This window comes from Mus musculus, chromosome 18 (genome assembly GCF_000001635.26).
Source record: "Mus musculus strain C57BL/6J chromosome 18, GRCm38.p6 C57BL/6J".
NCBI lineage: Eukaryota > Metazoa > Chordata > Mammalia > Rodentia > Muridae > Mus > Mus musculus.
Window position 1 is genome coordinate 89,045,001 of NC_000084.6, and position 14,887 is coordinate 89,059,887.

Sequence of the window (14,887 nt, forward strand, 5' to 3'; positions counted from 1 at the left end):
ACATTGAGTTGGGTGTCAAAGTAATGTGGCAATTTAATGATTGTGAGAGGATATGCATAAGTTATATGTAAATACAATGCTGCGCTGTAGAAAGGACTTGAATAACTGCAACTGCAAATTTTGGTTTAGGAGCCAGAACACTGTTGAACCATATCTTTGTCTGAATTTTCTCATTTTAAAAATGAAGGTATTGAGGTTTTAGAAATGTTTTTAAAACTGCCAAAAGGCCCATGGGTAGTGAATGATGTATGACCCAGTTCCTGTAACTGCTACTCCAGCAACAATTTGATAAAGCTCCTGTGGGTATTTTATATAAAACATTTCCAATGTTGAATCTCATCTCTCTTGCCAATTGCCTTTAAAAAATGATTTTCCAGGATCCCCTGCCCCTACAGAAATTTCCTTGTCTAATAACTTTTAGCTCTTTTTCACCAATGTTTGTTTAAAAATCTTAGTTGCTTTGGCTCCTGTAATTCTGAACTTAAGAAGTGATTCTTCCTGAGCCTCTTTCAGCCTGTTACAAAATCTAGTAACTTCTTTGCAAAGATTGGGTGTCCTTCCCTTCCCCCTCCCCTCCCTTATTTTTGCACCCTGATTTTCTTAATTTGTCAGACTTGGATTTAAAGTCACAATTCATATTAATGAAGCCTGATACTGCCACCTTGAAAATAACACAGGTAGAGGGAATGTTTTTGGCTCTGGCATCCCCTTTAGCATTTTTTCTGAAGTTGTTTTATTTTGGGTAAACCTAGAGCTTTGTACATGGTAGGCAAGTGTAGATTTTTTTTTTGCATTTTTCTCTTGGTGACTTAGTTGTCACTTCATTCTCTTTCACCATCACATATTTTCTCCACTATGTTGGGGTTATGGGGGCAAATCTGTGCATCTCACAGCATCTAGACTCTTATCTTAGAAAATAGTGTGCTTGTGTTGACTGTACATAGTAGTAAACAGTGATGATGTTTGCATTTTGAAGAGCTAGGAACCATGTTTACTGTCTTTTTCTAAAATGTAGGTTTTTACAAGTACTTCCTGCTTGCACTGAAGATGAGAAACTGCTAATAGATATCATACATTTTTTGAATAAGTTAATAAAGGAACAAAGAAAAAACCCATCAATTGAACTTTTAAACTGGATTCTGGAATTACTTCTTAGGCATGTAAGTATATTAAAAGATTTCAAATTTTTGGTTTGGGAAGGAATTTACTTTGAAAAATCACATTTTTCGTTCTTTTGAGGAGGCTAGTCAGAACTACCTTTTTGTTGTTGTTGACTTTCCTGTAACATGCCCTGGTGCCATAGGTTACTGGAAGCATTGCACAGCCTGCAGTCACAGACGTGATGACTGTGGTGAACAAAGAAAGTGAGCCATCACTGTACAAATATTTGGCTTTTTTGAGGCCAGCAGTGACGGAATGAAGGCTCCAGTAGTTTCAAATGAAGATTGAATACCAATATGAAAAGACAGAAGTTTGAGTTGTGAGAGATTGAATATTTATGATCAGGACACATTAGCACAGCCATCCTCCCGGCTCCCTCTAGTGCTTGTCTTGTGCTTTAGTTACAGTTCACTAGATCTGAATGTCAACATGTGCACTGAAGATGCAAAGGGAGAAAAGTCTCAGCATTAGGATTGAGAGTCTTTGGGCAAGTCTTACTTTTAGATAAATACCTAGTAGCCATACAGCAACGAGTGGTTTCTGTTTAATTTTTACTTGTATATCAGTTCTGTATAATTTTTACTTGTATACATTAATTTTTTACTTGTTTCCTGATTGTGAAGTACAGACATTTGAGAATCTTAGTGTGAATAGTTTGTTCATTCTATCACTACTTATGGTAGTCAGTTGGCATATAACTGTCTTACCCTTTGGGCTTTTGATGCTATTGAAACTATATTGATTTAAAAAAAAATAACATAAGTGTATGTCCTGATTTGATTCTTTTATTCATAGGAGAAAAATGAATTTGTAGCTGTATTTTAGATAATTTTAATTGTCCCAGGTATATTTTTTGCTCAATATAAATAAAAAGCTTGACAAAAGTACTGCTTAGATATAAAACCTAGTAATGTGAATTAAAACCATGACAGCCCTCTTCAGTTCTTTCCCAAAGTTTCCACTGATAATTGATTTTAGACTTCCATGTCTGATTAACGTATTCTCAGCATACTCTATAATATAAATGATTTGATGATTGTCTTCAGTTTTTTCACTAAGTACAATGTAGGCATTTTTTAAGTTGAATTCTTTTACATGAAGGATTTTATAAGAGCAATAGCTAAATTTCGACTTGATTACTTTCTCTGCTATTACATGCACTAGTGATGTGACACAGTGCTAAGAATGGAGTGTTAATTAGGTTTGAAGGATGGTGCCTCTTGCTCTGCTTGCCCTGTTTCGCTTTTGATATCCCTTCTGTAAGACAGATGTGAAAACAGAGATCTTGTAGTTGCTCAGAAAGTTAAATTGAATCTTGTCATTTTCCTCTTTAGCATAGTCTCTGACACCAAGATGACACCACCATGTATATATGTCTTGCAGTGCTTGCTAACACCTTATAATGCTTTCTACTCTTAGTATTGTTAGAAATAATCCTTTCAAATAACTCCAGGTACAGTTTTTTAGTTGGTAAACAGGACATATTTTACAAAGTAGAAGAATGATTCACTTCTTAATCTATCATATTGCCAAATATTACAGCAGTAATAATTCTCAACTTTGACTTATATACTTTTACACTTTTATATCCTACTTAGTCATATACATCAGTACTTTTAGGGGAGGCAGGGTAAGGGCAATATAGCAATATATCAAAAGATTTAAAACTATAACAATGTATTGTCTTAGTAATTTCATGACTTACAGTTTTTATATGAATCATGATCAGACATGTACACATTCTTTATTTCAGCTCAAGGAAACCATAAATCATTGAGTAGCCATACATAGTATTGGCTGTAAGTCCTTATGCACAAGGAACAGTCAGATACCAAAACATGGAGTAAAGAAAAATGGTAATCAGAGTAAGGAAGTGTTGAGTAGTGGGTCTTTCACTTAGTGTCAGTTTAGTGTGAAATGCACGATTAAATTCTGTTTATATATTTAGTGACAGAGACAGTGACAAGAGTATGGAGCTGCATGTGCTTCCCTTCGAGATTTCTTGTACCTCCGTTTCCTTCAGTTCTTTGTAATGGATACACTTTGTTCTTGTGAACATAATATATTAAGACTGTGTTGAATTTAGAGTGTCTTTATGAATACAGTTAAAGCCCAGGGCTAGCAGTTTTACTAGTTAGATAATAACACAACAAAAAAACTTCATATGAGGAATAAGTATATTTTAAAAATGCTTATGTTTTTAGAATCCAAGTCCACTACTAGACCTGCTGGTTCTGACAGATTCACATGCAGGAGAAGAAACAGATGACGTCCGGACTGCTGTCAGACAGCAACTCCAGAAAGAACTGATCAGTCTTCTCAATTCCTTGTTACTGGTTTTTATGACAGTCTCTGACAGGTACCATTTTTCTTGTTTACTATTTGTGTATGTTTATATAAAGCATACTTTTCCTCAATTTTTAAAGGTTGGCTTCCTAGTTATTTAAATTAAGAGGTTAAAAACTATTCATCAGGTAGATTCAATCGGTTTGTGTTTCTAGTAGAGCCTGGTTGTCATTTTTTTTTATATATTCTTTAATACACTATAAACATGAATGTATATGTGTTGGAGAACAAATAAAACATTTTCCTCTGTTCTCATACTATGGTCAACACAGAGAACTTATTTCACACTATGGTCAACACAAAGGACTTTTGATGTGGTTTTTCTCCTTACCAAGAAACAAATAGTTCTGTAACAGTTGAGTTTGTCTAATTCAATTTAATATGACACAGTAAAAAGAAATTCTATCTCTTTCACAGCTTGAAGACAGTCTTAAGAATATCCTTATTTTCATGAATGGGTTTTGTATTTTGTCAAATGCTTTCTCCGCATCTAACTAGATGATCATGTGTTTTTTGTCTTTGAGTTTGTTGAAGTAGCTGGATATAAAATTAACTCAAACAAATCAATGGCCTTTCTGCACACAAAGGATAAACAGGCTGAGAAAGAAATTAGGGAAACAACACCCTTCTCAATAGTCACAAATAATATAAAATACCTTGGCTTGACTCTAAGGAAGTGAAAGATCTGTATGATAAGAACTTCAAGTCTCTGAAGAAAGAAATTAAAGAAGATCTCTGAAGGTGGAAAGATCTCCCATGCTCATGGATTGGCAGGATCAATATAGTAAAAATGGCTATCTTGCCAAAAGCAATCTACAGATTCAATACAATCCCTATCAAAATTCCAACTCAATTTTTTAACGAATTAGAAAGGGCAATCAGCAGATTCATCTGGAATAACAAAAACCTAGGATAGCAAAAACTCTTCTCAAGGATAAAAGAACCTCTGGTGGAATCACTGTGCCTGACCTAAAGCTGTACTACAGAGCAATTGTGATAAAAACTGCATGGTACTAGTATAGTGACAGACAAGTAGACCAATGGAATAGAATTGAAGACCCAGAAATGAACCCACACACCTATGGTCACTTGATCTTCGACAAGGGAGCTAAAACCATCCAGTGGAAAGAAGACAGCATTTTCAACAAATGGTGCTGGCACAACTGGTGGTTATCATGTAGAAGAATGCGAATTGATCCATTCCTATCTCCTTGTACTAAGGTCAAATCTAAGTGGAGTAAGGAACTCCACATAAAACCAGAGACACTGAAACTTATAGAGGAGAAAGTAGGGAAAAGCCTCGAAGATATGGTTACAGAGGAAAAATTCTTGACTAGAACAGCAATGGCTTGTGCTGTAAGATCAAGAATCAACAAATAGGATGTCATAAAATTGCAAAGTTTCTGCAAGGCAAAAAGACACTGTCAATAAGACAAAAGGCCACCAACAGATAGGGAAAGGATCTTTACCTATCCTAAATCAGATAGGGGACTAATATCCAATATATATAAAGAACTCAAGAAGGTGGACTCCAGAAAATCAAATAACCCCATTAAAAACTGGGGCTCAGAGCTAAACAAAGAATTCTCATCTGAGGAATACCGAATGGCTGAGAAGCACCTGAAAAAATGTTCAACATCCTTAATCATCAGGGAAATGCAAATCAAAACAACCCTGAGATTCCACTTCACTCCAGTCAGAATGGCTAAGATCAAAAATTCAGGTGACAGCAGATGCTGGCGAGGATGTGGAGAAAGAGGAACATTCCTCCATTGTTGGTGGGATTGCAAGCTTGTCATGCAAGATTGTCTTGGTCATGATGTTTGTGCAGGAATAGATACCCTGACTAAGACACTCCCCCTGCTCCACAACCTACCCACTCCCACTTCTGGGCCCTGGCATTCCCCTATACTGGGGCATAGAACTTTCACAGGACCAAGGGCCTCTTCTCCCATTGATGACCGACTAGGCCATTCTCTGCTACATATGCAGCTAGAGACAGGAGTCCCACTATGTGTTTTCTTTGATTAGTGGTTTAGTCCTAGGAGTTCTGGGGGTACTGGTTACTTCATATTGTTGTTCCTCCTATGGGGCTGCATCCCCTTCAGCTCCTTGGGCACTTTCTCTAGCTCCTTCATTGGGGACCCTGTGCTTCGTCCAATGGATGACTTTAAGCATCTTTAAGCATCCACTTCTTTATTTGCCAGACACCTGCATAGCCTCTCAGGAGACAGCTATATCAGGCTCCTGTCAGCAAAATCTTGTTAGCTTCGCAATAGTGTCTGGGTTTGGTGGTTGTTTATGGGATTGATCCCCAGGTGGGGCAACCTCTGGATGGTCATTCCTTCAGTCTCTGCTCCACACTTTGTCTCTGTAACTCCTTCCATGGGTATTTTGTTCTACCTTTTAAGAAGTATGGAAGTATCCATATTTTGGTCTTCTTTCTTCTTGAGTTTCATGTGTTTTGCAAATTGTATCCTGGGTATTCTGAGTTTCTGGGCTAATATCCAGTTATCAGTGAGTGTAAATCATGTGTGTTCTTTTGTGATTGTGTTACCTCACTCAGGATGATATCCTCCAGATCCATCCATTTGCCCAAGAATCTTATAAATTCATTGTTTTTAATAGCTGAGTAGTACTCCATTATGTAAATGTACCACATTTTCTGTATCCATTCCCCGGTTGAGGGACATCTGGGTTCTTTCCAGCTTCTGGCTATTATAAATAAGGCTGCTATGAATATAGTGGAGTATGTGTCTTTATTACAAGTTGGAGCATCTTCTGGGTATATGCCCAAGAGTGGTATTGATGGATCTTGGGTAGTACTATGCCCAATTTTCTGAGGAACCGCCAAACTTATTTCCATATTGCCCATATCTTCGAGGCTCTTCCCCACTTTCTCCTCTATGAGTTTCAGTGTCTCTGGTTTTATGTGGAGTTCTGTTGTTTTTCTACGTCTGTGAAGAATGTCATTAAAATTTTGATGGATATTTCTATTTCTTCTTTATGAGTCTTTTATGGTTTACATATTTCTAAGAATTACGTTCCATGTAGATTATCTTACTTGCTTGTCTGTAAGTACTCTTTGATTTCCCCTGTGACTTCTTTGACTCATTTGTTGTATTAGAATTTCTTGTTTAAAATAGACATTATTTGTGATTTTTTTTTACTTTCTTCCTCTTTCTACTTATTGATTGCTTTGTAGCTGATTTATCTTCAGAGTCATCTCAGATCCCTGCCTTTCCTTTTGAGCTTTTAGTCTCATGTATCTTTTACTCCACTTCTTATCCATCTTCATCAGAGGGAAGAACTCTTGCCTAAATGTTCTTCTCTTTCTGTTTTTCTAAATGAATCTTCAAAGTACATTTATTTCTTTTAAATGCAATGTCATATATTTATATTGAGAAGTACAGCAATAAAGAGTGCTGGAAGAAGCAGAACAAATGTGCATAAAGAATGTGCAACCATACCAGACAGGCCTAGATATCTGTACGTACTCCTTTAGGCTCAGAGTCACCACTTGGAAAAGGTCTAGTCAGCTTAAGAAAGGGAGCAAGTGATACATAGTCACAAATACAGACTGAACACTATTTTGTTTAAAAATTAGCGACACAAAGAATTTACACTAAAGGCAAAAGTTATTTATATAAGTTCACAGGCCTACCACAAAGCAATCTAATACAATTTAAAATGTTCCTTTTTTTTCCTTTAAGTCAAACCTTCTCTTCCTCCTCCCCTTGCCTCCCACATAACTACAACTCTTGGTAGTTCAGATGATTACCTGTGAATAGCAATATCACATCTACTGTTTTCTCCAATGAGATAAGTATTGGCAAAGAACACACTACCAGAATGAAGTTACTCCACTATGAGGAATCTATTACTGAAAAAATTATTATTTGAAAATAATCACTTTAAGTGTAAATGGGTCTTTAACAAAAGAAGTATCTATGAGAACACTTCATTTTTCACTGTATTCCTTTTTTCTTCATGTGAACATTATTAGTTATACTGTTGGGTTTAACCTTTATAGCCATAAAAAGCAACTAGGAATAAGGAAAGTACATAAAGTTGCAATAAGCATAATCATGTCTTAGGAAGATGAAATAAAAATTCCTTGTGGCAAACTTGTTCTCATTGGAGAAAAACAGTAGATATTATACTGCTAGTCACCAAGGACTACCAGAGTAGTGGTTATGTGGGAGGGAAGGGGGAGGAGGAAGGGAAAGAGGTTTGAATGTTTGAAAAAAAAAAAAAAAGGTAGAAACATTTTAAGTTGTATTAGATTGCTTTGTTGTTGACCTTAAGGAAGTGAACTTGTATAAATAACTTTTGGAGTTAGTGGAAGTTTTTTTGTGCTTCTAAAATGCTTTAACCAGTAGCCAGTGGGAAATATGTAAAATAATGATTTTAGAAGACCTATATCTCATGGAATAAATAGTGATGCAGTCAAAGTTATCCGGTTTAGAATCCTATAATCAGCAGTAGTAAAAAATTTCTGGCTTTATTCAGTATTTTGATATGTAGGATATTTATGAATTACATATCTGAATTTATGTCTAGGTATTTTAGAAATTCTTTCTTTAGTAAAATAAATTTTTTATGACTGTTTTGCGTATATGTTTAGATTTTTGGGGGGTAAAGGTGAATTTTAATTACAGGAGAACTTTCATAATAGTGATTTAAGTATAGTATTAAAATAGTCAAGTTAAAGTTACTTGAAATATGTACTTTTTAATTTCGGCTATCTGCTTCATTACAGGGTGGTAATGCCACTATGTACTTTAATGCATTTTCAATGTTACAATGTATTTGTTGCTTATTTTTTTCTTGACTTACCTTTATTGATAATTTTTCTATGCTTTCCTTGAAAAATCTTATGTTGAGAACAAATATTTTCTATCATCTTTTCTAACTCATACTTCTAATTGCACCATTAAACATCCTCCTCAGCTGCTAAGAGAGTATCTGAACACTTACTGTTGTGGTTTTCCTCTTTTTTCCACAAATAGGAAATGCTTGGAACTGTTTTACGTTTTCCAAACACAGCTGTCTCTGAAGCTACTCCAGTGCCTCAGAGTCACAGATGCTCCCCATTTCTATGGCTTACCTTCATTGGAGAGGACCTTAGCAGGGATGGCTCACCTCACTGCCTTCCCTGGGTGGAGTGCACACTCTCCTCTTTCAAAGCCACTTGAGATTTGTGGGAAGTACTTGTCCGGTCTCCTGGAGGTAAGTGAGAATGACAGTTCTAACACCTAGCTACTGTTTATCTGTCATTTTTATTTTAATGGCAAAAACAAATATCAAATACTGTTATATTTAAGGTAGATTGTAATACAGTATACATATAACTGATAATGTTACAGTGTTTTAATTTTTTAAACAAATATGTGCAGTCATGTATACATAGTTACATTTTGAAGAAAAATTAAGACTTATCCTAAGTCTCTTTATGGAAGTGGTTTTTTCATTTATTTCATTTAGCCTGCTAACATTTTATTTTTACTTTTCTGTGTGTTGGGAAAGGAAGGGATGGGGTTGTTTGTGCTGTGACACAGGTGTGACTACCAGAGGACAACTCAGAGCAAGCAATCTTTTCTCTCCTTATTACATGTGAGTCCTAAGATTAAACTATGTTCATCAGGCATGGTAGCAAGCACCTTTATGTGCTGAATCATCTCATCAGCCTTGTTCAAATTTAAATTATGTAATATAACACATGTTCAGAAATTACACAAAATTAAACAATAGCCCCGTGTGTTATTACATAAAACACCCACATGATTGCCCTCAAATCTTGAAATAGAACCTAGCTGACAACTCTGGCATGTTGTCAATCATGTTTCACTTGATAACATTCCTGAAGGATTTTGATGGCTGTCTTAGTCAGGGTTTCTATTTCTGCACAAACATCATGACCAAAAAGCAAGTTGGGGAGGAGGGTTTATTCAGCTTATACTTTCACATTGCTGTTCATCACCAAAGGAAGTCAGGACTGGAACTCAAGCAGGTCTGGAAGCAGGAGCTGATGCAGAGGCCATGGAGGGATGTTCCTTACTGGCTTGCTTCCCTTGGCTTGCTCAGCTTGCTTTCTTATAGAACCCAGGACTACCAGCCCAGGGATGGCACCACCCACAATGGGATGGGCCCTCCCTCCCTTCATCACTAATTGAGAAAATGCCTTATAGCTGGATCTCATGGAGGCATTTCCTCAAGGGAGGCTCCTTTCTCTGTGATAACTCCAGCTTGTGTCAACTTGACACACAAAATCAGCCAGTAAAATGGCTTGATATAATTTTCTTTTTCATTTTTGGTATTTTTATAATTCTATCTTCTGTCTGCATACAAAAATTTTTCTGACTTTAAAAAATGTACAAATGGAATTATTTGTTTTATTGTTTCAACAATATCCATAGGAAATTTATTCTTTTGTTGCTTTTAGGTGGAGGTTAATTTTTTTATAGTAATCTACATACTACAACAATGAATTGCATTTATTTTTTTTAAAATATTGCTAGGTAGAGACCTAATTTTGATACCATTACTATGAAATTATTGCCTTTTGATTAAAATGTAGATGTTATATATATATAAAAATTTTTTCTCATTCTTGTTGATTTGTGGAAATAATGTTTATTCATTGACTCTGTACTCATTAACCTGTTTCCAGTTTCTAAGCAAATGCCTTTAATTCTTCACTTATTAATAGATTTTGTTCATGAAGTCATTCATGCTGGAATCTTCTATTTGGGAATATTATAATGCATTGAGTTTTTAGTAGATCTATAATTAGACTATTTTGTGTTTTAGTAAGTTATATTTTTCAAAAATTAAAAATTTAGTTCAAATCATTATCTAAAAATTCTTCATCTCTAAAACGTCTACTGCATCTATAGTTGCTACTGTATTACAATTAATTATCCTTTCTCTATTTTTTTTTACATCATCTCACCAGTGCTGATATTTGTTACTGTTAAAAGGAGTCAACTTTCATCTTTGATTCTCTGTCCTGCTTTTCCCTATTAACTTTTGCTTATATAGAAAAATGCATTTATAAAAAGTGTACAGCTTTACCAATGTTATTAGATACAAACTTCACTAATATCTACTTTTCTTCTCTTATTTTATTTACTTATTTACATTCACTGCCCCACTCCCAAACCTCCCCTCCCAGTGTTTTCCTTCCAGAGTCTCTCCCTCACTCCCTCCCCTTCTCCTCGGAGAGTGTGGAAGCCTCCCCGTAGGTATCCCCCAACCATGATACAAGTCTCTGCAGGGTTAGGCCTGCCTTCTTTCACTGATGCCAGACAAGGCTGCCCTGTTGGGGAATGTATTCCACAGTCAGACCACACCTTTAGGGACAGGTCCTCAACTCCTCCCCCCAGCTCCAATTGTTGGGGGATCATATGAAGTCTGAGCTGCACATCTGCTACATAAGTGCTGGAGTCCTCCGTCTAGCCCATGCTTGCTCCTTTTTGGTTGGCGGTTCAGTCTCTGGGAGCCCCCAAGGATCAAGGTTAATTTGCTTTGTTGGTCTTCTGGTAGAGTCCATATCCCCTTCAGGGCCTTCAATCCATCCTCCAACTCTTCCTTAAGAGTCCCTGACCTCCATCCAATGTTCGGCTGCAGGGATTTGCATCTGTTTCTGTCAACTGCTGGATGGGGCCTCTCAGAAGACAATTATGCTAGGCTCCTATCAGCAAGCATAATAGAGTATCATTAATAGTATCAGGGATTGGTGCTTGCCCATGGAATGGTTCTCAAATTGGGCCAGTCATTGATTGACCATTCCTTTAGTCTCTGCTCCATCTTTGTCCCTACATTTCTTTTAGACAGGATGTTCTTAAGTAAGCCCCTTTGTCTCTTAGTAGATTAGAATCATGGCCTTAATTGTCTTCTACAATTATCATTCAGCTCAAAGTATTTCCAACGTGATGTAATTAGTTGAACTGAGATATGGTTGTACAAAGTTTTCAGAGAACAGCTTTACTGTAGGGTACTAGCAGTCTTGCATTATGCCTAGCTGATGGAAGTCATAGCAGAATTGTCTGAGATAGCTCTGCAATTTGAAAACATCTTCACGGAACTGTCAGATTAATTCTCATGTATGTTCACTATTTGAAGTTGGTTATGAACTTCTAAGCCTATTTTTCTTTTCTTATTTTTATAGCTATATGTGTTTTATTTTGAAAGCATAAAATGCTTTCAATTTTTTTTATTCTTTAGGATTTTATACAAGTTATTTTCATCTTGGTTTCTCTCTCCCTAGTTCTTCCCACCTCTCCACCTGTCTACTTTGTGTCCTTTTCTTCTGATTTCTTTTCTTTTCTTTTGCATTTTGCATTTTCTGTTATTATTGACTGCTCATTCAATAAAGCTTTCCAGCAAGGACTATTTGGCAGTTTCTGTCTTTTATGGATGCCAATCTCTGCATAGAGTCTATATCTTAGTTGTTTCTTTTAATGAGCCTTTTCTTTCTCACAGCTATGTGCTAAGTATTGTTTGCTAGCCTGTATGTAGGTTGACATTTACCTATAGAAGCTTACAGATGTCACTGTTATTCAATATATAATCTTTCAGATATATTGTATTTCCTTTGTTGTACATGTCTCATCATTAGTTTATGATAATGGTCCATTTGGACCATTTCCACTCCTGGTGCCTATATCTGTATGCTTAACAAATGATTTTGATCTGCATTTACTCCTAAAACTTTGTTCTGTTTTTAAAAAAGTATTAAAAGTGCAAAATTTTTTAGAAGCATTATGAAATTCAGTATAAATTTTGCTGTAGCCTCTTCAAAAAAGTATACTTTTTCTTAATTATATATACCAAGAAAGATATACTATAAGTTTACTCATTAATTACTCCATGCTACAAGGTGTTTGTAATCAAAAATATGTGATGTTTTTGTATATTAGCCAAAGAGTTGGTTATAATTGTTGTTTAAAAGTTAACTTCACTAATGGATTTAAAATACAATTCAACCTACAGGCACCTAATATACAGTATTAACTATAGTGTGACTTACAAAAAAAGTAATTTTTATGATACATATCTGCTCAAATTTATTTATTTATTTATTTTTATTATTTTAAAAAATTAATTGTTTTACTTATTTATATCTTAAATGTTGCCCCCGTTTTGGTATGTGTGTATGCATGTTAATATGTGTAGGAGTCCAGAGAAGATGAAAGATTCTCTAGAGTTGAGTTATAGGAATTGCCTGATGTGGGTGCTGGGAATTTAATTTGAGTACTCTGGAAGAGTATCACTCTTTCCTGACCACTGAGACATCTCTTCAGCACCACTGTATATCTCTTAAAAAAATTTATATTCAGATCTATGTTACATGAGGAACTACAATTTGAAGTGAAGCTAAATATTTTTCTGTTTATATTTTGAAATTGTCAGATACACTTTTATTTGTAAGATTACATAAGATTTTGATCACAACTGTCCTTCAAATTCTAGAAATTAAAATTAGGTATTCATGATAATGAATAAAGTATAAGTTAATTCTAAAGTCAGAAGGCAGTAACTTCATTCAAGTTTAGTTATCTTGAAATAGTAAATGTTGGCAAGTTTATTGACCAAGGAATAGACAAAAATATTACCTATTTTCTAATATTCCATAGTTATGAAAAATTTGATTAATAAGTACCGATTTGGAATAAATAGTTGTTTGTTTAATGCTTCATTAAAAGTAATGGAAAATGTATGTCTTTATATTCAATTACAGGTGGTTAATGTCAAAAAGTCACATTTTGTTAGAAATTATAGCTGTGTTACATTTAATCTAGGAATTTCTGTTCAGTTAATTAAGGAATGGGTCTCTTTAGTGTATACTGTTCAAACTTAAAATATTAAGGAGAAAGTAAAGTTTAAATGAGTTGATATGTCAAGAGGTATTGTTGGTCCCACTGATTTGCTTAATGCTTGTAACTGAAGATGATCCCTTCTTTGAAAGAACTGCTCTTCCAACATGAAGTCCTATTGTTTCTATACAGCAGATCTGATATTTGCTTTTTGCAATAGTATATTATTTTCAGCTATATACAACTAATTATGATATGTAGATAAACATTGATATTTATTGATATATTGATATATATTGATATATATTGATATTGTAGATAAAATTTGATATTTAAAATCACCTACATGATCTTTAATTCCAGAGATCTGATAAATAATTCCAAAGTTATTATCAGGTATTATGATCTAAAAATAATATTATTGCAAAGATGGTAAAAAGAAAATGGTAAGGATTTGATCACCCAGGATTTTAATTTTTAGTGTAGTCACCTAAAATTTAAGTTTTTAATTGTGAAAAATATCATATAAGCCTACATTTTGGAAGATTAGTTGAGCCTATGAAATAGTTGGTCACAGTTTTTAACTCCTTCCTAGTCTTGTTTTTTAAGAGATAATTTTTAAATTATCTGTTTATAAAACATTTTATTTTTGGTCAAAGCCCCTTAGTTTTATATCAGCAGGTTATTTTTAAAAAGTATATGTTATATGGTTATATATATATGCTTATATATAAATATATGTTCAATTATATATCTAATTAAAATTATATTTATAATTTTACATATAATCATATATATAATTTATAGACACACATATACATGTTATATATACAAACATATATATATAATAATTGTTATATATAATTTCCTTTGATTCATGAGTTGAAGAAACAAATAAAAGAAACCCTAAAAGAACCCCAAGGGAGATGATTTGAAGCAGCCCATATGGAGGTTTACTATGAAAGACAGCAGTGAGGCCTTAGTCAATGCCAACACTTACAGTAGTGTTAGTTCCAAAAACAAGTAGTATTGTTTGTTTGGACACACAACAGAAATTTTATTCAGAGGTATTGGGCCTAAACATGGCATCTTTTTAAAAAGAAATATTATAACTAAAAATAATGTTTGTCTTACTGAATTTTTATATTTTAAGTTAATAATCTATAAAGATTATTTTGTAATCACTTCACAGTTGGTTACCAAGCCCCTGCTTGGAAACAATGTACTATTCATACAGAAATGGTTCAAGGATATTGCCACATAATTGAAAGAGTTTTCTAAATCAGGCATCAGGACTCCTCTGATGTAGTTGCTTAGTTAAGGGTATCTCTTCACAAGAGAAATGCTTCTGTGTTGTTACTGTTGGAGAAGGGTCAAACCTCTCCAGTGTGTGAGAAAGAAATTACCTAAAGACCACCTTTGAAATAATAAGCATTACTCAAGTGAGCAGTAGCAATGCAAGCTCTCTCAGAAGTAAATGCAGTCTCTTTACATTTAACACAGTTTAGCATAACCCTGGTAGGCAATGCATTTTATAGAGCTAGTAATTTTATGTATAT

The 14,887-nt window shown here is 34.6% G+C and overlaps 1 protein-coding gene across 7 annotated transcripts in view; it reads left to right on the plus strand.

Annotated features, from left to right (window-relative positions):
- Rttn (rotatin) overlaps positions 1–14,887 on the plus strand; it is a 159,279-nt gene that overhangs the window by 73,265 nt on the left and 71,127 nt on the right. For all 7 annotated transcript variants that reach the window (XR_386368.3, XR_001782364.1, XR_001782365.2 and 4 more), the window contains 3 exons: positions 1,016–1,160; positions 3,366–3,520; positions 8,520–8,739. Coding sequence is in view for 3 of the 7 variants with exons in the window: in XM_030250463.1 (XP_030106323.1) it covers positions 1,016–1,160; positions 3,366–3,520; positions 8,520–8,739 (520 nt within the window). In the remaining 4 variants the exon portion in view is untranslated. The remainder of the gene's footprint in view (positions 1–1,015; positions 1,161–3,365; positions 3,521–8,519; positions 8,740–14,887) is intronic.